The 25,767-nt window shown below is 33.7% G+C and overlaps 1 protein-coding gene across 1 annotated transcript; it reads right to left on the reverse strand.

The window, feature by feature from the left end:
- Positions 1 to 4,584: 4,584 nt before the first annotated feature.
- LOC143190391 (uncharacterized) lies at positions 4,585 to 25,441 on the reverse strand. Its single transcript, XM_076394631.1, has 5 exons — positions 24,533 to 25,441; positions 16,255 to 17,854; positions 11,520 to 11,966; positions 8,578 to 9,258; positions 4,585 to 5,442 (listed from the first exon to the last, which is right to left on the reverse strand). The coding sequence occupies exons 1-5, from the start codon at positions 25,370 to 25,372 to the stop codon at positions 4,655 to 4,657; spliced, it is 4,356 nt and encodes a 1,451-aa protein (XP_076250746.1). The 5' UTR covers positions 25,373 to 25,441; the 3' UTR covers positions 4,585 to 4,654.
- Positions 25,442 to 25,767: the final 326 nt, after the last annotated feature.

Here is a 25,767-nt window from a genome sequence, read left to right on the forward strand (position 1 = left end):
AGATTGTTGACGTTCTATTAGATTAATAAAAAAACTGTTTGCTATATTTAGCACCATCTAACTACTGGATCGTCTTATATCTCAAAAATTAACGTGGAAAACGAGCCAAGAGATAATAAAAGTCGCATATTTCAACAATCTCCCAGGTTCTCACTTCAAGAACAAAAATAATATATTAGAAGGTTACTGTGATTAAGATTAGCAAGCTCACAGAAAAAATCTTCCTGCACAGTTAAGAAAATATTAGCATGGAGCTTTATAAGAAAAAAAGAGAGCTTTATTTATCTTATGTAGCAAATATAACAAGACATTAACAAGAGTACTTTATAAACATACCTCGTACATCTATATATAATTACTATGTATACTTTATAAACTATGTATTTAATTATAACAAAGTAGTACCACATTCCTTAGGAATACCAAATAACATATATTATTTTACACTTAGAAACCACTGTTACAGATTCGTTGTGTAACACATAAATTAATATATTATTTTTAACAACAGGGAAATCCAAAATTATCAGAAATAAATTTATCAAAGGTCATTTGTTACCATATGACCTTGATGTTCAATATTTAATTTCTTGTAAAAGATAATGTGAATCGGTATGTTTGTTTGATGCAATGCAAATTATTTTAGAACATTCCAGAAAATGTAGGAATACAAAGTGATCTTATCAAAACACGAAACATTAGGTAATTTAATGATAATAATTTTATCTATATTGTTTTTGTCAACGATATATAACTTAATCCTGCTGCCCATCCTTTATTTTAAATAATAACAATAAAACGAACTCCAAGCTGGTATTCATTTGCAATCAACGCCCGATTGATCATGAATTATGTCGATTACAAGACTTTTCAGTTCATTTACATCAGAATTTTAAGTTAAATAAAGTGGTAAAATTATGAATTATTTATGTCATCAAACGGACACCAAGCTCAAAAATATAATACCGTTTACTGGCCTTGTTAGATTATAAATGATATAATCGAATTATTATAGGGTTATTTTTGAACTCAGGGCGTAGAATATATATTATATTTAATAAAACAATATAAAATAATCTAACTTCTTTAATAAGTAAAAAACATAGATCAAAATAAATTATACAACAACTACTTACACAATAAATGGCACAAAAAATAAAGCTAATTAGCGTGCAAGATCTTGATGCCGATGTGGTCGAGTTATATTTCTGAAGACGTACCTGGGCAACGAATTTTCAATGACAAGGATAAAATTAAAAATATACATGAAATATAATGAAATGATCGGTGTTTATTACGACACATACTTCTAAAATCAGGTAATGTTGAAATATAACGGCACTGACAGTTCAAATACTGGCAACTAAATCCATCGACAAATACTGATAATGGATGGTATTGATAATCTCAATAAAAGACGATGGTAAGCAATAACTTTGATGGAATAATCAGGATCTTAATCCATAATAGTCAATAACGTTGACGACCAATCAAACTGATAGCAATAATAAAGTGTTAGGGTGAAGCATGGCATGTACACAGAGTACGAAGGGACGGTAACGCACGACGTTCCAGCTTATGCTCTAATCCTGCTACAAAGGTTAGTAAGCCTCGCTAGGATTAAGCTAAATTCTCAAATAAATAAACAGTATTGCTGCTATTATGCACTCACTTCTCCAGCTCCAGCTATGATGAATGCGTACAAGGGAGAAATCCAAAGGCAACACACTAGATTTGCTGCCACCAAGAGCCAGCAGAAACCACCTTCAATTGCGTTTATGTATGTTTCAAATTAACAGTAGATTATAGCTACACATCAGTAACTCTGACCACTTTGGCTTCAGTTTCCGGTTAATTAATATTTATAGTTGCAACCATAAAACTATTATATTGGCTTTAAAATAATTTAAGAATTATGGGGAATACGCCACGATTCCTAGAAATAAAAAAATAGTGTACAATACAATAGATAACGATAAATGAATAAATAAATAAATAAGTAGATGATAATAAATAGAGAGTAATAAATGAAAAATAATAAATAGAATATCAACACTAATAAATATAAATAATGAATAGAACATAATAAATGGAGATTTAATAAATAATAAATGGGAATTAAAAAAAGAAAACTTGAATACTCTCTGAACAAACTCACCATTTGATGAAACTCAGTTTGGGTGGCACAAAACACAGTAAAATAAACTAACTATGGGAAAGGTAGTGACTCAGAGCCTCGGGTGAAATGAACTCTTATGAAGTTTTAACCTCCCTGTGACGTGTTAAGATATCACATCTGGCAAGTACAATGGTCATTGCTAAGTATTCGCAAAGGTGACAAATTATACAATTAGAAAGAAGTAGTAACACCGCATAGTTCCTTCTAATTTTTATTCAGACCTTTTTAAAACAACATAATCAACCCAAAATTAAAAGGTCTAAAATATCGCACTACCATATGGGATTCTAAGTACATAATACTAAGTAATAGATATTCGGAACGATTTATGATTTCCATGAATGGATAGTCCATATTTGTCTAAGTTTTAGGGAAAATAAATCGAGAAAATTTAAACAAGTAAATCTTGCTTTGACATGCTGCTTTTGTTCAAAACAAGACAAGGTGTGTTTATATCATAATGAAGGAAATTATGAGTGAGATCTCTAGACATAAGGGTTTAGATTATATTAGAATAGGTTTGAGTATCGTTTGTGCTCGACGATTATGAGTCTCCAATTATGTCTGTAAAATAAAGTTGCTTTTAAAACCTACACTGGGAATCTGGAGAATCAAAAGGCTGGGTTTTGAATTCATTTTATTCACCGGTATCAACTTACTAAAAAAGAAAATAAACACGATAACAAGAAAATGAGAACGATCGACGTTGGGTTAGCAATCGTTTCGCAATTACTCTAAGCAGTATTTGGAATAATTAACAGGTCAATTGAAAAGTCCCCGGCTTACCATAGTAAAACACATTTTTTTGGCAAAATGAGTTTTTTTTATTCAACATTATTCCCTTCAAGGGTGATGCGTTTTTTTGTGTTTCTTTGTGTCTAAATATTTTAATCATAGAAATATCATTTAATTGGTCTGTTCCTCAAGGGTGATATACTGATTATAGTGACCCTCCAACTTTTCAATACCATTTTTGTAGTACGATTTGTCCTTTGCTTCAAAACAGATCTCAGTTTCGGCGATCACCTCTTCATTCGACGAATATTTCTTCCCAGCGAGCATTCTTTTGAGATCTGAGAACAGAAAATAGACGCTGGGGGTCAGATCTAGAGAATACGGTGGATGAGGAAGAAATTCGAAGCCCAATTCATAGATTGTTGACACACATACATACAAAATCATTTTGTGGATTTTTTTCATGTTTTCGTCAGTAAAAACCTCTTCTGCGTTCACCGTCATCGGTGATCATTTCACCACGTCTAGACTTGGCATACCAATCCTTGATGGTTGATTTTCCTGGGGTAGTATCCGGAAACGCGACATCAAGTTAAGCTTTTGGTTCAGCTGTATTTTTTCCCTTAAAAAAGCAATATTTTATCAACACTCGAAATTTTTTTTTATCCATTTTTTCACAATAACAAAAGTTGCTTCACTCAATATGCTATAATTCACAAACTAATGATCTGACAGCTGTCAAATTTATACACGCATCTTTTGAGGGTTAGAGCTAAGAAATATATGGATTTAATTCTAGTAGCACCATCTATATGTTAGGCCGCCGACTTTTCATTTGACCATTCGTTTTGAGTATTTTTTATTTATATCCCTTAAACTGTACCCTAGCAAATATGGTTCAGACATAATCAACTCCCTATAAATAAAGGAGTTCAGGACTGACAATTGTTGGCGTGAGTAAAATTGTGTTGACCGATATGTTAATTAGTGTCCTAATTTAGTGGAACTAAAACGTCTAAGAAAGGAATCTAGGGGTTACTTTCGTTCTCCGTGATGAATTTTATGTTGAGAACTCAGATGTCTGAAAAATTAGTTCCATGGGTAAATTCCCTTCGCATGCTTCCAAATGACAAAGATGTCTTCCACATATCTAAATCAGGTAAAAATTGTTTTCAAAACGTTCCATTAGGATGTAATGATATCAGATATGGGAAACCTATAGCGGTCGGCATCAATCGCATTCAAGTTTTACTGGAACTGGAAATATGTTGTAAAAAAAATGTTGTGTGAAAAGGAAAAAGTTGAAAGAAATATCATTAATGGGAACTTTGGTAAAAAGTAGGTTACAACAAAACTAAGAAAAAGATTCCCTGGATTGATTTGGAAAATCCGTATCTTGCTTATAAAGTCATTAAAATTTGATATTGATCTGTACATAGTTTTTGAAGAGGTTTAGTTATGCAAGGCGTCCAATGTTGGTAACAATTGAATAAATTTTTGAATGGAAGGTTTTTGGAAGTAATGAATCTTGAAGAGATTTTTCTGATATTGTTATAATGTTTAATTAAATCGACAACATATAACTCATTAACACATTAATAATAACAATTCGTAAATAAATAGCACAACAAACAATTAAACAAGAAATCAAATCAAATGTGATTAAGAAAATCTATTTATAATGAATGAATAATATATAATACAACAATTTTGTAGTTGTATATAATTATATAATTACAGTCACCTGGTCATTGATGGAATATTTAACAAGTACTGGCAAAATGGGTTATCATTTCCCATATGCATATCGGGACATAATGCCTGTGGCCCCAAAAGATAATAAATAGTACTACTTTCAGGGTTACTTTCATTCACATCGCTTCGTTCTACAATCAAGGCATCATTTGCTGATTGATCAGATAGAGCCTCCATAACAATAACATCTTTTCCATCGTCTTTGTGATCTTTTTGTTTTTCTGAGCGAACTAGTGCCTTTGAACATTTGCACGAGGTAGAAACGTCATTATTTTCTGGTTTAATATCGCAATATTTATCAAGACATCCTGCACAATGAGAACAACAGCAAGTCCCATCCTCTGCATAGTTGGTGCACTTTTTACAATCGCACTTTTGAGTGGAGGTGTCTTTAGCGAAGTCACTTTTACAAATCTGTATACTGACGTCTTTCGGAATGCAAAATGTCTGACTTTTCACGGAACTTTTAGTCTTTTTAATTTTTGGGCTCGTGGAACAATTACACGATTGTAGAGAAGGCTTTTTATTCGAAATATTCGATAAACTATGTTTAATACAAGATCCTAACTTGGATAAGGACCTACTTGTAACTTTAGACAAGCTCTTGGACTTTTTCGACTGGGTCATATTTTGGCAAAATGACTGGGACTCTTTTTTAGGTGGGCGTAACTTATTATCGGATGGACATGAACAAGAACTTCGAGGTTTTTGATCAGTATCTTTAAAATCGCATTTTGATATTCTGCATCCACAAAGACGGCAGTATTCCTTACCTGAAAATATTACACTAATTAATATTTAATACATACCATCAAATACATCAAATCATCATTAATACATCAAAAGTTCAATATGTGTGCCTAATTTAAATAAGATATATTAATAGATTAATTTACAAAATATTAACCATCATTGTTGTAGCTTGGTAAGTGGACAAGCCATTAGTATATCGATTAAAACAGCCGTCAGTCGGAACCAAAGCCAAGTTTAGTATGTACTGTTGATAGGACGGAGATAAGAAAATTTCATTCTGCTTGCACTAATACATAGGCTGAAAAGTCCTGGGCGTAACAAAGAAAACGCGTTTTTTCCTCCATCAAGAAGCCAAACAATCATTCCAGTGCCGCTCTAACATTTGACACATAAGATTTATATTTTGCCTCAAAATAGGCCGGTCACCAGTTGTTGTTCACTCAGATGACGATTTCATCCATTGTCACATATCGACGCAAAAACTCCGATTGCTCAGAATCATCAACAACTCAACTCACGCTACACACGTAGTAAGAATAGAAGTATAGAAAACGTGTAAAATGAAAACACAACATTGTTTTTGATATATTGTATTGAAAATAGCTGTTACACTCACTCTTAGCACGATAACTCACAAACGTATGAGTAGAATATCATGAAATTTTAATAGCTTTCTTTTGAAGTTTAGTACTAACTTAAAAAGCGGCGAACACAATAAAACTATTGCCATCTACATAGATGTCATAGAACACATGTTAAGCCCGGGACTTTACAGCCCATGAATCGCATCGGTAGACAGAGCAAGTACGAAGGTTGCTATTTGAATTTATTTTTGGCAAAATTAGTTTTTTTATTCAACATAATTCCCTTCAAGAATACACTGGTTATAGTGCCTTGGCTTCAAAATAGGCCTCAGTTTTAGCGATAACCTCTTCATTCGACGAAAATTTATTTCTTGCTAGATCTGAGAACAGGAAATAGTCGCTGGGGGCCAGATATGGAGAATATGGTGGATGAGAAAGCAATTTGAAGCCCAATTCATGGATTTTTGCCATTGTTTTCACTGTCTTATGACACGGTGCATTGTCTTGGTGATGCAACACTTTCTTTTTCTTCAAATGCGGCCACTTTTCAGCGATTTCGTCCTTCAAAAGGTCCAACAACACTATGTAATAGTCGCTGTTGATGGTCCTTCATTTTTCAAGATAGTCAATGAAAATTATTCCATTCGCATCCCAAAATACAGACGCCATAACCTTACCAGCCTCCTGTTGCGTTTTCCCACGCTTTGGAATTGGATGTCTTTATGAATTTGTATTTGTGGTCATCTTATAGGATTAGTTTTATTGTCGAAAAAAATTATTCCATAGAAACCAAATGGAAGGTTTGCGCAAGAGAACTTCTGTCTAGTCCGTTGATATACAATAAATTAAATTTTCGTTTTTATTATTTAAAATATATATAATCTCGAACTATCGAAATAGGATATAATTTTACAGCTGTTTTTACCCTTGTTGAAATAGTTACATTACATGATGTACGCGATTATATTTTATGAAAATTCATCCATAAATTTTGAATGTAAGTACGTCCTGAAAGACTCTTCATATCTGACAATAATGTAGTTTAATTCATTTAGAATTTTGTACATAGATTTTTTCGCTCTTAAAACAAATATTTTTTCTTTTTTTAATCCATTTGTTTTCTTATGAAATTTTATATACAGCTATCCAAAAAATTACAATTTATTTAAAAATAGACCACACTCTGTAACCAAAAAATTATAATTTTATTTGAATGAAAATGGATTCGCAGTTGTGCCTTTTGCTTTAATTTAAAATTATAATTGTGCGTTTAAATACACGGAAGCCACTCTGGACACAAAATTTGCCATAAGTAAGTAAAGGTTGAGAAAAATGATTAGAATATTAGATAAATTACGCTTATCAAGCAAGATACCTAGGAATTTTACTAAATTAGATTAATCCAAAATTAAATAATAGATCGAAGAGTAAAACGAAGAAAAATAAGAGTTAAAAGTTTATTTTAGTCCGAATATATTCATTATACATAAGGCGTCATTCTGACCCACATCATTGTTTCCATCCACAAGGCAGTGAACTGGGCCGAATATTATATCTCTTATATATTGTTGAACTACCCCTTACAAAAATTGTTTCTGTGGCGACATATGCAGACAACATGATAATCTTAGCACTTTAAGAGGACCCAATTACAACACCAACCAAACTCCAAGATCTGAACGAACCTTAATAAAACACAACTTGGTATTTGGAAAAATTTGGTTGATCAAATGAAACAAAATTTACCGATGTAAATTTAGTTTGCGTAGAAAATGTCCACTAATGAATGTTCATATTTACCAACTCTTGCTGCCTGAAGACGCTATATATATTGAGTTGCATCTAGACCGACATCTATCTTGAAAGAATCATATAGTTGCCAAACGCAAAAAAACTTGGACTTATACTAAACCATATTGTTTGCCTGTCAGACGCATCATATTTATCCTTAAATAGCAAAATATTGCATACAAGTAATTTGTTAGGAACCTTTGGATTTGCACTTCGAGCAAATCTAATATGGACATCATTCAACGGTTCCAAAATAAAGTGTTACGTGCTATCGATGCTGCTAGTATTACATTTCTAGTGAAGTGATAGAGCATGATATTCCTCTAGTACATCCCATGACGAATATTCAAAGTATATACATTTCGAATAAGTGTCAGTCCACCCCAATGGCTAATCAGCTAAATATGAGCGATAATGCTGAAGTGGGTATACTAAAAAATTTATTACCTATCCCATCTGATTATATAAAACTTTGAGTCAAGAATATTTAACTTTTAGAAATAAATAGACTTTACAGCAAGATTTAGAATAAGATATTTTGCGCACAATATCACTTACATATCGATTTATTGTTAAACCATTACAAATGGTTGCTTTCCACTTGATAAAATATGCTTAATGTCTTAATGCATAGTATATGTATATGTATAGTATCTTAGTTCTTCAAAAAATATCATTATTTAAAATTTATAAATATAAATAAATATTTTTTCAATTATTAAACTTTAAATGAAAAAATGTTATCTCAGCTCTAAAAACATATAATAAATATATAATTACCACTTGGAAAAGAAGGTTTTTGAAACTTTTTACAAAAATCCAGATCCACCGAAGATAGAAGGCCCTTGGTCTTGCTCAGAATCCTTTTGAAGACGGATGGTTTCTTCTGAAATTTATTACAGGCGCACATCTGATACACAAAATATTCAATAGCGCTAAGACCGCCCTCTTGAATTCCTTCCTGGGTCATCTCCTTTTTAACCTGCTCGTACCGTTCCAGAGTTTCTTTCAGCTTCAGCAACGAACTGCTCAGACTCTCCTCGACATTCCTACCGGATACCAAACTGTTCGCTGATTTAGAACAAGGAAATTCTCTCTCCGATGTGAGCGATTGGGTACTTTTAAAAACCACAATGAAATTTTCAAATTGATCGCAACTAGTTCGAATCCCATTCAATTCGCCATCGGGGTACTGCTTAGAGAAGAGTTTATTTTTTCGAAAACCTCGATCCATATCTCCCTGGACATGGTAAGCAACGAATGTTTGGGACGTCTGACTGTATCTGTTCGTAGAAAATACTTTCGATGTTTGAATTGCTAAATTTGCTAACAGAAATCTGGAGTTACCGCCGTTAAGGGCGTAAAAGAAGCAGGACTGTGACATTTTTGCTTTTAAATGATGCGCAGATGGGTTCATATGGAGCTTTTTTAGATTTGCATCGTTGTAACCACCAGAAAAACCTGGAAATAAAATAAAATATATTAATATTTTTTCAATATATCCTTTAAACATTTTTTGATAACTTTCTTGAAATTACTATTGAAATTGGAACTGACATTTTTTTAAAACATGTTCATCATCTCATTCATCAGTTCATACTTATTTTTATAGAACCATAGCTAGGGCTTGTCGAAAATTATCTATCCTTTTTCGCATTTTTTTGGCATTTTGAACTCGTTTGCGATTGGGATTATCGTAGTGGAACCACTTTTCAGTGCCAGTCAGAATATTCTACCGAATATATTTAATTTTTCATTCTATTCAATATTTCCCATCACATTTATACTTTTATCGGCTGCTGATGTTTGAATGTTCTTTATGAGCGTGAGATGGTTTTTTCTCCAAAAAATAATGCATTGTCTTCGTACTATTTTGCTTCTATAGATAATCCTTTATCATTCAAATCAAAATTATCACATTTAATAATAAATGGGAAACTTAGGTTGGGTTATTTTATGTAATGAAATGTTAAAGTCATCGAACTGAACAGTTAGGTTAAGTTGTTTAATAGTCGTTAAGTGATACTTGGCAATTTCAAGAATAGATATCGCTGATCAACATACATTCAACACATCGAAATAAAATGTTATTGCCGGCTTGGTGGCGCAGTGGTGAAGGCGACAGGACGGTCCTCGTACTCTTGCGATAGCCGCGGGTTCGAATCCTGCTGGGGCATGGTCGTAAATTTATGTTTGTGATTGTCCTAGGCAAGAGTGTAAAATCCAACAAGAAAAATGATCCCAGTGACGCCAACTGGAGACTTTAAAATATATATAAAAAATAATAATAAAATCCATTATATTCTTATGTTATCTATCAATGGCTAGAAAACTGTATTTTCGTATTAATAGTAAGTAATAACTAATAACACAAAGGTTAGAATACAAATAGAATTGGGGAACCCTCAATTGGGCATTATTTGCATTATTTAAAGCTCAATGTTAAAGATTGGCGAAAAATAAATTCTTAACAGGTGGTTTTAGAATCGCTTATCTTAGGAATGAAGAATTGTTTGCTTATTTTTAACTCACCACTTATGGTTAGACATTGCACGACACCGAAAAACCGTTTAATTTTTGCTTGTATGGACAGGAATATAGATTGAGGTAATTACAATTAAGATGTAGAAGAATACCTCTAAATAAGGAACACCTTCCTTTAGAAATAGTTTGGTATCCCTATCGAACAGTTTCTCTAATCTTCGAACTTTGGGTATAAGAAACTCTTGTTTATAATAAGATATTTCCTGTATTTGGATAACCACCACCGCAGTCAATGAAAATAAGGTATGAAAAGTAGCCTCCCTCGTGCTTATCTTTACTATATGAAGGACAAGCCGGTTTCCATCGACAAAAATAGAAGAGATAACCGAAGCAGGTTATTGTGAATTGTGAATCTTTTCAAACTTAACGAAATTATGGCAGAGGCATTAATTTGGAGGTAGCTAGTTAAACGGCGTCTATAAGTTGACGGTGGATTATGTTCTTAATCATTTCCAATACCCTCCTGTTTACATACCTTCATGATCGAGTAAATGGTGGTGGACTTTAGTCTGTTATGAGTTTTAATGGTTATGTTGAATTGATCTATTTTATATGTTTGTAGTTACCAAAAGAATAATTTTGCCTGATTAGTAACAATAAAGGATGACCTAGTGCTGAATGATCCCTCTTTGAAGATGATAATATAAAAATGTTTATAGAATGTATGATTCCTCACTTTATAAAATTAATCTGCTAGACATTCCTCATGTATACAACATGTTTTATTTTTCAGGGTTACATGAATTATAATTCTAGTAACACATCTAGGATTTTTGGCCTGATTTCATAGTAAAAAAGTCCCGCAATAGTCCTGAATAATAATATTATCACCCTCTTAAAGGACCCGCTTCGTATTAGATTTTCTATCAACTGATTCAATGCGATCTCATACCTAGAACATATCATATATCTAATTTGACGTGTATGTGTTATCTGAAAAAATGTTGGTGCACCACAATGTAATCTCCAACCAGTTAAATGTGTACGGTGACAGTGAAGTCATAAACTAAAACCTCTGATTATTACTTATCAATAGATATCATTTCTAGAATAATATTTAGATTATATTATTTACAGGGCCATACGTCACTTAGTAAAGGGATTTTTACTGAGTATGTTATTAAATCACTATAGGAAGTGATTTTAAAAAACCGCAGTCACTTATTGTACACACTTACTTTCACTAGCTTTTGATGCTTGGACATGATGATTCCTGCTTCGCGAAAAGTCTTCCAATCTTGAATCGTTCAATAACCTCTCCATGATCATATCGTATAAAAACCCAGATATATGATCAAAAAACTTCTTGATAAAATATTCTCCTTTAAATATATCCTCCTTGAATAATTTCGACTTTCTTCTGGGCCATCCAGCTTTGTACTTATAACCAGTTCTATATCGTGTCGACGAACTTACTGTCTTGAGAGAGGTTTCGGATTTAGATCGGTTTGAACAATACTCCGTTTTCTTCTTCCTGTGCTTTTTAATCGTACCGGGAGCACTTATCATTGAATATCTTGAGGTACCCATGCTTCTGGTAAGAAGCTCTTGAGGTTTTGGTGATTGAGATAATTTGTTTTCCATTGGTTTCGGTTTGCGCAAATCAGATTTAGGTAAAGTAATATCTGAAAATATATAATTGTTATTGATATTTTGTTCGTATTAATATTTTATATCTAGAATAATCCTATCAGATAAATTTATGAAACCATAATATTTATTTTGGTAAAAACATATTGATTTCCGACTATTACACGATTTCTAGTCGAAAATTCATCAATGCAGGAATTCTACAAGATTTCCCCCTCCTAACACCCATTATCTTCAACATTTTTGTGTTCCCAGAAGGAATCACAAAGAAAATATACTAAATTTTCACTACGTTAAATAATGTAGACTTCATTCAGGACGGATTGCGAAAACATCTCGATGTGACAGTCGAGTGGTTACAATTTTGGATATAACAAATCAACCCACGAAAAATCCAGGCCATCAACTTCCATAAATCTCATCATCTAATTCCATGATTGGAACAAGCCATGTCTATTCTTCGACTGAAGATTCAGATGGACTCTCTAATTCTAAATGTCAATCCAAAACGGGCAAGGTATGTCTAACCCGCTGCATCATCAACAGAGCCAGCAGGCTAACTCTTTCCTCTTACAGGCATCCTGTAGCCTCTTGCACCAGATGCTGAATGCTAGGAATCATCTGATAGGATAGATTATCTAGTCCAACTGGCTTCTTTCTGTAAGTCTCCCCGGCTAGATTTGCGTAACAGCATTCCCTACCTCGTTCCACACCAAAAATAATTACTTCCGAATCACAATGGATCCGTTAAAATATTAACAAATAAAGTTGTCTAAATTACCGTTTAATTACAGCTCTATAATATTTAAAATCTAATTTAAATTTAAGAAAAAAGCAAGGAATTAAGAACTAGGAAAACTAAAAATGAATACCAATAATTATTTCTGGAAAGAAACTAGGAGTACAAATTAGTTCGGTTAGTTTGGTTAGTTTCCGGGCAAGTTTCTTAGATAGTAAACATATTTATATGGTTTTGTACATCAAAAGTAACATTGAATGTTAGAAAAACTAATAAAAGAGCTTTAGTAGTAATAAGGCTCTCATCAAGTCCTATCTCTCGGACAGATCTTTCCAGATCAAGATCAGGGAATCACTTTCCAGTGGTAAACAAATCGATGCTGGCATACCTCAAGGTTCCCCGCTGGCCCCAGCCTTATTTAACCTCTTTATTTCAGATCTGCCGAGAAAAGAGCACATTGACGTCGCGTTTTACGCTGACGACACTGCTTTCTTCACGGCCGCCAGGTTCGAAGTTACAATTCATGAACGTTTACAGAAGCAGCTCGATCATACGGTCAAGTGGTTCAAATTCTGGAGGTTGCAAATCAACCCAATGAAAACCCAGGCCATAATTTTCCATAAGAAGCGTTACGCACTGCGCGTCTCGCAACTTAAAATCGACACCGCAATAATTCCATGGCTGGATAACGTCACGTACCTAGGTCTTCACTTCGACCGGCGGTTCGGTTGGCATTCCCAAATCCATAAAGCAATTCAAAAAGGTTCGGGGATAGCAAACCTGCTATCTTCTTTGATCTGCCCTTCTAGCAGACTTCCCATCTCCATCAAATACTTATTTTACAAGATTTTAATTCAGTCCGTACTTCCCTACGGATCTAATGTCTACTTCAAGTTTGCTACACCCAACTAGGTCAAACGGCTTTCCAAAATAAGCTCGTCAGGAGAATATTAAACGCTCCATGGTTTGTCAAAAATAATCAAATTCATAGGGAAACTGACACTCCAGAAATCAAGCACTATATATCTCAATCATTCCACAAACAACAACTCAGCTCAAGTTCTTCTGAAAACGTGCTTGTTCGCGAGCTGGTCGACATGCTGGGAGCTTAGCACCGCGTCACCGCCAAGCTCATCCCCTTTTTCTGACCTCATCCGTCGCTAAGTCATAACTTTTGCCCCCATACAACAGTATCTAGTTGTGTGTTAACTCAGGTTCGCGAATCAATAGAATCGCCGGGCCCTCGTGCCCAATAACGGCTGCCCGATCAGCGGGTGCCATATCCCCAAATTTAATGCAGTAGCAGTAGCGATCCTCAGGGGTCAACTGTGAGGCGGTTTCGGTTTAGTGTATTGGTAAGCCCAGAGGCAGTCCCATATAACACGGTCTAACTTGTCACTTCAGGGCAAGTCTCCGCGACCAAGTATGCGTCATGCATTCCACCGCCTGGTTTTTAAGCCAGAACAAAAAAAATTAATTTAGTAGTAATTTAGTAACAAGGAAGAACTTCAACTATTTAATCACAAAAATAAAATAATATATTATTTTATAATCCCCCTATAATATGAACGAACCCCCTATAATATGGCAAGTAACTTATCTTATATCTTATATCTTAAGCATCGAAGACTGGAATAAATAAAGAAAAATAACTCTTATTATATCAGAATAAATTTTCATTTGGATCATTTGGATTTTTAATATCTGGAATAAGAATATAAATAAATAAGTCACTGCTTTGTCAGAAGAGAGCCAAAATTTTGTATATGTATTAGAAAATAAAATGGACTAAGGGTTAAAGATTCTATAGTATAAATAAGTTCAAGTTCAGTCTTTGACCCGATTCTCGATTCCGAATTTGATTTTTATATTTTTCGATTCTAGGAATCGATTAATCGAACACATGAATCGATTCTTTCGATTTTAATCCATTCTAAATTAAAAGATGATAACCACCCACTGTAAATATACGGATAAATATGAACATATGAAAAATGTGTATAGATCAATTAGACCTTACCTGAGAATAAAGTTGGATTATTTATACAGTAATCAATAGGCCCTTGAAAAATTTGTCTCACAGGATCAATATTAATTGAATAAAGTAGGGTAAGGGTAAGGGTAGGCAACTATTATTATTTTATCGTCACTGTCTTTCTCACTGAATTCAATTTTATGTGCTTTCTTGAGATGTTTAATTAAACAGCTCGTACTATCATTATATTTCAGTTGCTTCCCACATTGTCGATCCTGGATATTAGATCCGTTGTTTACATTTTAAAATAAATCCAGACTGCGGCCATTTAATAAATATATTGAAAAACAATAATATTTAGTATAAATAAATATCAAACAATAAATAAATTTATGTTTATATGACTTTCCATCGCAAGGTCTGTTGCGATCGTATGTAGAACTTGAAACTAGTCACTTAACCGTAAAATCGAATGTCAAGGATCGATTTTTGATCGACTTCGGCAAATTAGAGTTCGATTCCCAAAAATCAATTATTTTCCGAAAAAACTCGATTCTCGAGTAGAATTGGAATTGGAGAATTGGAGTTTGCCCTCCCTAGTTTGTCGGTCTCTGGCAGTGAACTTTGAGCTTCGCCCAATATTGCGCTAATGATATTTTAATGTATTTATTTATGTTGGATACCGCGGATACTGTCACTCGTAAAACGTTAAATTATTCAGCTGTTTTCACACATTTCACCATTCGTTTGTTTCAATTGTCGCAGAGCAAATACTTAACATGTAAAATGAACAAACCATATGGTTCGAATTACTAACACGGATGCAGTTTTGCCAACATTACATGGTCTTCATATTATTTTACTTATTCCCTGTATATCTAGAATTTATTCCATGAACTGTTACTTTTACACTTCAAATGCGCTATAGTGAGACTTCACACAATAAGTATTAGTATAGAGATGTAACTTCAAAACCATCTATCAACCTAGAGAAACTGAATTGCTTTTCCTCAACCTTATTTATCAAAAACTAAATAATCACAACCATAAGTAAAACGGGAGCCAATCACGCACTTTACACCTAACACAAATGACTTTCTAAAACATTAGACCAACAGAGGAGAATTGACTAAAGAAGGTGAGGTCAGTGAGGATCATGTGCTGGAAAAGTTATAACATCAATTTGGCCTATATATTTTTTAAAATTATTTTATTATAGAAAAAAAAACAACCAACAGCACAAATAATGCTAAATTAATATTGTTAAATCAAGCTAAAAGTAACATTTATTTAGATTTAATTATTAGAAGTTATTTGCCAAATCTACATAAATCTTATTTTTTTTAATTCCACATTTGAATAAATATCTCAATTTTAAAAATAAACAATTTATCAAAATTAATAGATGTATATTATAGCAATAAGTTCCTTTACTTGTCGGTATCCATATCGTATATTTAAATTGACCCTCTATATCTATAAAATAGAAACAAAAATATGTAATATTTTAAATTGTGTAACAAATCTTAAAATCATAATTCCATTTGTTAATTTAAAAGGCAAAACAAAATTAAGAAAATAATTAATTAAACAAATTTGGATCACTTACTAGTTGTCTGCTGGGATAGATCCAAAACATCTTCTCTAGGTAACGAACTGAGACTTATATCGTACACATCGGCTTCTAGATCCATAGATCTTTTTCCAGTTTTTTTCTGAAGAACGGGTATTTTACTGTACTGTTTTTGTTTTTTCTTTTTATCTTTTTGAACATCTATGCTTTTATTTTTCGAATCGGATTTACAAGAAAACAAATTAGCTCGCTCCATAATATTATGTCTAGTTAATATTGGCCTGTCCTCGTAGCTGGTATATTTATGTTCCGTCCAACGATTTGGCGTCACTACTTCTACTATTCCGACATCCAGACACTTTCTGTTTTCTTTCGTACTATTCTGTTCTAATGGAGCGCTTGATTTGGGTTGGGTAGTACCAACATCTCTTACCAGATTGATGTAATAGTTGAAGTTTTGTTTCGAAGTCGATTTCGGTAAGTTCTCGGTTTTACAATGTTCGACATAGAAATACATCACTGTATGTATTTGATTGACGTGCGCCAGATCTTTCAGAATATAGTCCTTCTTTAGATTCGTCGAGTTTTTCACTTTTTGTAAACTCATCTGCAGTGACTCATTTATAACGTTAATATCACTGTCGTCTAAAGGCAACGATCGCAAACTAGCCGGATACGGAAGAGACTTCTTCATCTTCTCATTCAGGATCGATTTCCTACAGCATTTGGCTGGGCGACAAGCTCTCAACAAATTATCGATACCGAAGTCGTTCAGCTTCACCACGATCTTCGGATTCTTGTTTTTGATGCCCTGGTCCCGTATCTTTGAGTCGGCGACGGAAACGTCAAAATCCAACGACGAACAGACTTTAGTTCGTTCCAGAGGAATGACGTGCTCTTCAAGGAAGTAAGCCGCATCAGGTGTGGGTTCCTTTTGATCCTTCTTAAACGAATCCTCTTCGCTGAATATGTCTCGCAAGCTTAGTTTTTTCTCCTCGAAATCCTTTGGTGTCACTCGAAGCGATATTACCAGTTCCTGACCAGTATCGGTTTCCAGGCACAAGTTAGTTGTTTGAAACATGTTGATATTGGAATATTTTGGCAGACGCGGATCCTGTTGATCTTCTGGACCTTCATCCTTTTTGCTTAGTTTCTTTTCTGAGTCGGATTCCTTTTTAGATAAGATGCTTTCCTTGGACTTTTCAGGATCTACTATATCATCTTCAGGTTCTGACTCGTTCTTCGCTTCATCATCCTGCTCGCTTTCAGACGTCTCCCCAGGTTCCAGCTCATGGTGGCTAACATCAGACTTATCTTCAATGATGGATACAGACTTACTTTTCTCGGCTGATACACGACGGCTCTTTTCCGATTCTGTCGATAGTCTTTTCTCTGGTTTAGGCTCCTTTTCGATGGAGGAGCGTTTATCTGAACTAGAAGCCGATCTCGAATCGCTGGTCTTTGTGCGGGAAATAGAAGCGGAACTTTTTACTGGGAGTGCATCTGCCTTTTTGGAGGAATCCGTCTTATCCTCATTCTTTTTACACTCTGGACATTGACGGATGACGATTTTCACGTCGCCTTCATCTTGGCTCCGGCCTTTTATGCAGATAATGATTTTATCATCATCACATTCCTGAAATGTGAGAGCAATTTATTGAAGGTCTATTTAAGTACAAGGATCAAATGAAAAGAAAACAAGGTAAACTTGTCAATTATGAACAAAAATAATTTGGAATAAAAGATAAAAGATAAATTAAATTGCAATTATTTTAGTTTCAAAATCATATATTTGTTAGCAATATATAATCCAAACACCTGTACACACCAAACACAAATGTATTACTGTGATATACATTGATTAAAAACAGGAAGTATAAATGAAAGCAACCAAAATAACCTAACCCAACTATTAAATTCGAAGGTTCCAACATTTTTCTACATACAATAACAGTTTTCCATTTAGTATTATTGAATTATTTAATGTACACAGATGCTAACCATGAAACTCCAAAAAATCTCCAGGCTTCGACGGAATATCGATTACCTAATTAAAAAAGCTCCCGCATAAGCAGCCCGCGGAATTGATAAACATCATTAACTCTATCATGAAACTGTCTTGGAAACACGCACATATAGCGGTTATTCCCAAGAAAGGAGCAAAATCATCTCCATCTGACTACAGGCCCATCAGTTTTCTCAGTGCCATTTCCAAGCTTGCCGAAAGGGCAATAGTCTACGCTCTCAACTCTTTCACATAACTATAACGCCCTTAAAAATTAATTGTGATACTTCTCCGTTATATCCTAATTATCTATTTAAAATGTTGGTTTTAATATTAATGACAAGGAACAGCCTGGAGGACCAAAAAAGTTCTATAACATGGTAAATTGCAAGATTACAATTTGAGATGAAAACCCATCTCAAATTCTTAAATTACTTTCACAAATAACAGCTTACCAGTTGAGCAACTAACTTCCAAATGTTTACACAGGGCCGGATATGCCACGTAGCAAGAATAGCAAATCTTTAGCATCGCGCGAATTGGCGGTCCCACACTCCAACGTCTGTAAGCCGAGCTCATGCTACGAGGGCACTTTAATGTAGTTTTAACACTATTAAGTATGTTTTTGAAGGCATTTTCAACAACGTAAATCAAAAAGCAAAGTGCCATAGTAAAGTTTACAGACTAGTTTCAATGATGAATAAATTAAAAACGCGAATAATGACAATTACAATGACTAGTGCTTTGCTGCAGTCGGATTTCAATCAAAATCTCAATACGGGATAGACACTTTATAAATCATTAGACACTTTATAAATCAATCATTACATTTTCAGATATTGAAGCAAAAACCAAAGATTTGACCGGCTGAAAAGAATATCAGCAACCGACTCTAACACGAAGCAAGCAAATATACAAAGTGCAACCATTACAGCAACTCTACTACACTAAAGAACTTTGTTAAAAAAAATACCCGGACAACGTTTTGAAATTCAGGTAATTATTGTTATTATTAATAACATTCTAACACGTCATAAAATTACCAGTATTTTTGAAGTATTTCGATAGCTAAAATCTGTTACAACAGAAGAGATTTTGGACAAAACTTCAAGAATTGTCAGTGCTTACGCAGATGATTTGGAAAACAGCCTAGGCGACGAATTAGTGCAGTTCGCTGAGCTGCTGAAAACACATGTAACTACTATTATTGACAACAATAATTCTTGAGAATCGTGTTTCCCAAACGTAGAAATTGCCTTACACATTTACTTGTCTCTCATGATCAACAATCGGAGTGGCGGACGTTCTTTTTCAACATTAAAACATATAAAAATGAGTTAAGGAACACGGTGGACCAAGAACGCCTTAACAATCTCACTTTGATGAATATAGAACGTGATTAGCTTAAAATAGTCGATATCGATTATTTGTAGTAGTTTTGTTTTATTTAATACTCTAAACTTGAGAACTTAAAGCAAACCGAGGGCTTCTTGAGAGAATTTTCTACAGGCCACTCTCTGGTTTAATCCGGCACTGCGTTTACGTGTGATTTAAAAATTCAAAAGAAAAAATAAGCCCAACCCTAAGCACTAAAAGACTTAGGCTCAGTTTAGTCCAAAAAAGTGATTCACTTCGACGTTGATCACAAGTCATGACGTAACAGGTCAATTAAAAAGTCCCCGGCCTGACACATAGATGGCGCTACTAGAATTAAGTCCATATGTTTTTAGTTCGCCCTAACCCTCAAAAGATGTGTGTATAAATTTGACAGCTGTCGGATCATTTCGCACGTTGATAAAATATTGCTTTTTGAAGGGAAAAAATACAGTTGAAACAAAGACTTGATGCCGAATTTCTGGACAGGAAAATCTCTCCAGGAAAATCAACCATCAGGGATATGCTGTGATAAGTTTAGACGTGGTGAAATAAGCACCGAAGACAGTGAACGCAGTTAACACCCAAAAGAGGTTGTTACCGACGAAAACATTTAAAAAATCCATAAAATGATATTGAATTGCCGTAAATTGAAACTGAATGAAATAACAGACACTCTAAAGATATCAACTGAACATGTACATCATATCATTTACGAATATTTGGGTATGAGAAAACTCTGTTGCAAAGTGGGTGTCGCGCGAGCTCACTTTTGACTAAAAACAACGACGAGTTGATAATTCGGAGCAGTGTTTGAAGATGATCAAGCGTAATAAACCCAAGTTTTTGCGTCGATATGTGACAATGGATGAAACATGGCTCGATCATTTCACTACGAAGTCCAATCGACAGTCATTCGAGTGGACTACATACAATGAACGCGCTCCAAAGCGTGGGAAAACGCAAGAATCGACTGGCAAGGTTATGGCGTCTGTATTTTGGGATACGCATGGAATAATTTTTATTGACTACCTTAAAAAAGCAAGGACCATTAAAAGCGACTATTACATAGCGTTATTGGACCGTTTCAAGGACGAAATCGTCGAAAAGCGGCCGTATTTGTTGAAAAAGAAAGTACTGCTTCACTAAGACAATGCACCATGTCACAAGTCAGTAAAAAAGATGGCAAAAATCCATGAATTGGGCTTCAAATTGCTTCCTCATCCACCGTATTCTCTAGATCTGGCCACCAGCGACTATTTCCTGTTTTCAGATCTCAAAAGAATGATCGCTAGGAAAAAATTTTCGTCCAATGAAGAGGCGATCGCCGACACTAAGGCCTATTTTGAAGCAAAGGACAAATTATACTACAAAAATGGTATCGAAAAGTTAAAGGATCGCCGTTGAAAGGAATTATGTTGAATAAAAAAATGAAGATATTCTAATCTCCATAAGCTACATAATTTCATATGGTATATATGAGTAGGTAACACGAATAATAATTTTGATTTCCATTTTTTGTTCATATCTCGGAAAGATAAGGTCGAAGACCACATCAAAAGCTCAAGCAACTTAAGCATTGATTATCAATATATGATAATATGATAATTTTTTTTATTTATCAACGTTTCTTTATGATTACATATTTGTACCAAAATATTTGTACACACTCCCTGACTATAATTTCTAAAATTGCAATTGCTTCATTATATATGGAATATATTATAGGAAATTACAATTATCTAAAAGTAGATTTGATTTAGTTTTTTGTTAATTAAACAAAAAAAAACAAAAAGCTTTAAACCAAACGTTAATTGCAAAAAAAAGATACTGAATTTGATAATGTGAATAAAATCTTGAAAGTGGATGTTTATTATTATTTATATGTAATAGAGTAAAATCAGACACAATGACTAGCCAGTCTATAAACTTAACAAATTGCCAGTCTGATACATCTTAAGGTGTTAATCAAGTATAATTGGTGTTCTGGTTTGAAGACCACGTTAGTAAAATAAGTTAATTAGTTTATGGTTAATAATATTTGGTCATTTCGTATTTATGTATTAGGTGTTTTAAATATATATTTTATATAAAGGAGTCCATATATAAAGGAGTCCATATATAAAGGAGTATAAATAAAGGAGTCCATTCCTAATATGTAAGGAAGAAGAATATTACTAGAAGAGAGCGTTGTAATTTGTCTCATGCTGTTTTTCACAAAAAAATATAATAGGGTGCAATGTAAATAAAGCTTCTCTCTTGTTCCAAAGTCAAAAGTAGTGTTATTAAGTCCCGTATTATAAGTAAATCGTAATACGTTATGGGTTCTCTCGATTTAAATCGAGGGAAAGTGTGCTCTGAGGACCGAGATTGCAAAGACATGAAGACCGTGTAAAGATAATTCTAAAGGTATATATATATATATATATATATATATATACATTAAAGCTATTGAAGAAGAGTTCATTTATTCACTCGTGGACAGATTCCAAACTATTAGAATTTTGATATAAATCAATTCAACAGTACTGAACGATAAAGCAAATTGATGTTGGAACTGCATTTTTAAATGTTACAATAGATATAAAATATCTATTAAGAAATCCAAAATTACGACGTAATATAAGTTTAAACTATATGTAAAAAATGCACAAAAATGTTGGAATACAAGATTCAATGAAGTGATGAACAAATTTCAATTTAAGATAGATTATACTGCTTGTGCAGCAAAGATAATAAGACTTCAAGTTAATAGTACTTAATGGAAAGTCTTCATAAAGAATTTAAAATCAGAAAAATTACAGTATTAGAACTCTTTGTTGGCATAGAAATAGTAAAGACAGAAGATGGATACAGATTCATCAGAAACACATCATTCAACGAGTTTTGGAGAAATTTACCGTGGAAGAAAGCAAGAAGAGAGCAACACCGACGAAAGTTAATTTTATCATCAACAAAACAAAGGAATAATTAAAATCGTACCGTATAGGGGGTTAATATGTAGTCTAATGTACTTTTAGTTAGTTAAGAGAACAGATATTGCATATAGTACGCCAGATCTAAACATATGGAAAGCCAAAAAGAAAGGCTTGGACACCCAAAAGATACCAAGGATCATTAATTGTACATGTAAGACAATAGTAATAAGTCAAATACATATCTGCAAGTTTGGAAGCCCAGGAACAGACCAATAAGTGATATTAAAACTAGACAACTTAAGTGATATTTCTATGATTAAAATATTTAGACACAAAGAAACCCAACAAATTGAAACAAAGTATCACATTATTAAAAAACTATGTCTAAAGAAAGAGTTAATTGTTCAATATGTCTGTTTATAAATTAATTATGAGGACTTCTTCGATCAATGTTCAAGTATGGTCAAACTCTCACCATTTAGAAACATAATAGTTTTAAGCTCAAATGATTATATATGTAGAATGTAATTTAAAAGTATGTTTGTATCGGCTCATGATTATAATGTTAACTAGGTTAGGTGTTAGGTACATTTTAATTAAGATAGGGATTAAATATCTGTTTTAGATCGTTAAAAGTATCCATTCCTAATATGTAGCGAAGAAGAAGAATGACTAGTAGTGGGCATTGCAGTTATAGTTGTAAAAACGCTGCAATGCAATTATTTTTCTCTTGTTCCAGGGACAAAATTGGTGTCATTAATTCCATTAAAAAACCGAACCGAATTTCAAAATTCGATGGCTTTAACATTTCCCTATATAAAATAGTTTTACATTTAGTGTTAAGGAGTTATCCATTGTATACAAACGCTAACCATGAAACGCTCAACATTTCATTTACCATGTTCATACATTTTGTTGCTTGATTTGGAGACTACTTCTACTGCCGAAACCCACAAAACAATTTTAGAAACTTATGGTAATGATGCTCCCTCATATTCCAATTGTTGGTTTTTGTAACAACGTTTTAAAATTTGTGATTTTAATGTCGATCACAAAGAACAAAACGAGTGGAGAACCAAACAAATTCAAAGATAATTAACTACTATAAAACCTATTGGACAAAAACCCAACTCAAACTATCAGTGGAAAGGTCCAAAAAGAATGAAAATAGCTACCTCGTAATTTCATTCCTTGTCAAGAAAAAAAATATATTTTTTTGGCGTATTGTGACTGTCAATGAAAAGTGCGACATGGCAGTTCATAGCCATAAAACATTGCTGTACATTTGATGGAATCACTAAGGATAAATGTATTACGAACTGCTGAAAAATGAAGTTGAAAAAAAACAGTAATAGCGAGTAATAACCGCAACACACTTTACAAGAGTTTGAGACATAAGCTATCGCATGTCGAATAAGAAGTACTGCCATGCCCATCATACTCACCAGGCATAACGCCTTCTGATTACCAATTCTTCGGACCAATGAAGCATGTCTGGGCTGTCTGGCACACGGTTTATACACTTTTGAATATTAAAGTATAGTAATTCTTCTTTAGTTAAAAGAAGACTTCTATGTTAAATACAATAATGAAATATTACTGGTTTTTAGGGACTCACGAAGGAAAACCACGTTGTTGTATATAGATCATTAATTTTTTCGTTTATAGAGTCTTAAAAAGTTTAGATAGTAGTAGTATTAAACTTAATTAGTAAATTAAAAGTTAATGTAGTAATATTAGAGTTAAAGTAGTATATTAAATCAATAAAGCTGTTTGTTAAAGTAATCTTAAAATATCAATTAGTAACCTAAAATCTAAAACACTGAAAAAGTGCGACAATAGGTCAGTACCAAATCAACATCGAATTCTTTCGATTTATTCTTCATTCATTCTTTGAAATGGTATCACATATTTCCAGAAAACGTAGAAATATAAGTCAGAGAAATGGAATGAAGTTTTAACTTTTTTGTGAAGTATTTTGTTCTAGTTCAAAGTACGAGGTCAAAGGATGACTTACGTGGCCGTTTTCCTTGGACCCCAAACAATCCGCACAAGAACATTTATCGGAACTTTCTCTCCGCCTTTCTTCTCCTCCAACCTGCATCATCGAACAAACGGTGGAGACGTCTTTCCGTTCTAACCCCAAATATTTGCTCACTTCCTGTAGATTATAGATGCATTTAATCACTACCTTATTGGCATTGTAAAGATCATTGATCTTATCCGTCTGATTCTCCGCCTTGCCATCACGAGCGTTAACATCGGTAATTGACGGGAAGACAAAATATTCCCTCTGTAAAGAATCTATTAACGAACTTCCATCGTCTGCTAGAGGTTCTTTTAGACTTAGAATTATTTTGTTCGGATCTGTTTGGTGTTCATCTTGAATGGAATACAGAGATTCTGTTTGGACGATTGTATTAACTCCAGTTGTACTAGTCATTTCTTTCATTATAATTTTGATGTCTGCGAGGACGTTATAGAGATCGATCAGCTGAATGAGCATGATGGTGTCAACGAAAATGCGATCATTCTCGTTCACATTGACATTGTACCGTTCCAGCTCAAAATCCAGATATTTCACGTTGGTCTTGATGTTCGAGAACTCGAGAGTTTTGATTATTTGTTTTATAACACCGGCGGCATCGATCGCCTCCTCGTACTGCTCAAGGGACAAATACTGGTCATAATTATTCGGATTGTCTAGAAGCATTTCCATGATGGGATCCAATTTGTCGCTGGCTATTTCGACCCATTCTTCCAGCTCGACGTTCCGCTGTGACTTTCGCAGTGAGCGAACCTTCTTTTCGATCTCCGACGATGACGAGACGAAGTCCTTCTGATGGCTGTGGTGCATTTTACTACTGATACATTAACGAAAATTTATGTTCGATACATTTCACGACACTGTGCTGTCATTTTTGATGACAAATTCAACGGACTTGTTTTCGAGTTGATTTTCAAATCATATGTGACATTAATTCTATTATTAATCTATTTTAAGGCATTGTTGCTTATCTTTAGACATTTTTCCCTTGGGATTTCTTCCAACTTTCCATTCAATGACTTGCTATTACAATATTAAAAATGTTATTGTCTTTCTAACACGGTGCTGCGATAACGGAAAGTTCGTATTCCACTCAGGGTATAGGTATTGACATTTTTTTAATCATTTGAAAATGGAAACTTGGCCAGTGCCAGTGGCCTGTGAAATCTAAATACTGTAAAAGCTAATAGTATCCAAACATACGT

Source organism: Rhynchophorus ferrugineus, unplaced genomic scaffold, assembly GCF_030347505.1.
Source record: "Rhynchophorus ferrugineus isolate W39M unplaced genomic scaffold, kcgeb_rfMv2 rfM2, whole genome shotgun sequence".
Taxonomy (NCBI): domain Eukaryota; kingdom Metazoa; phylum Arthropoda; class Insecta; order Coleoptera; family Curculionidae; genus Rhynchophorus; species Rhynchophorus ferrugineus.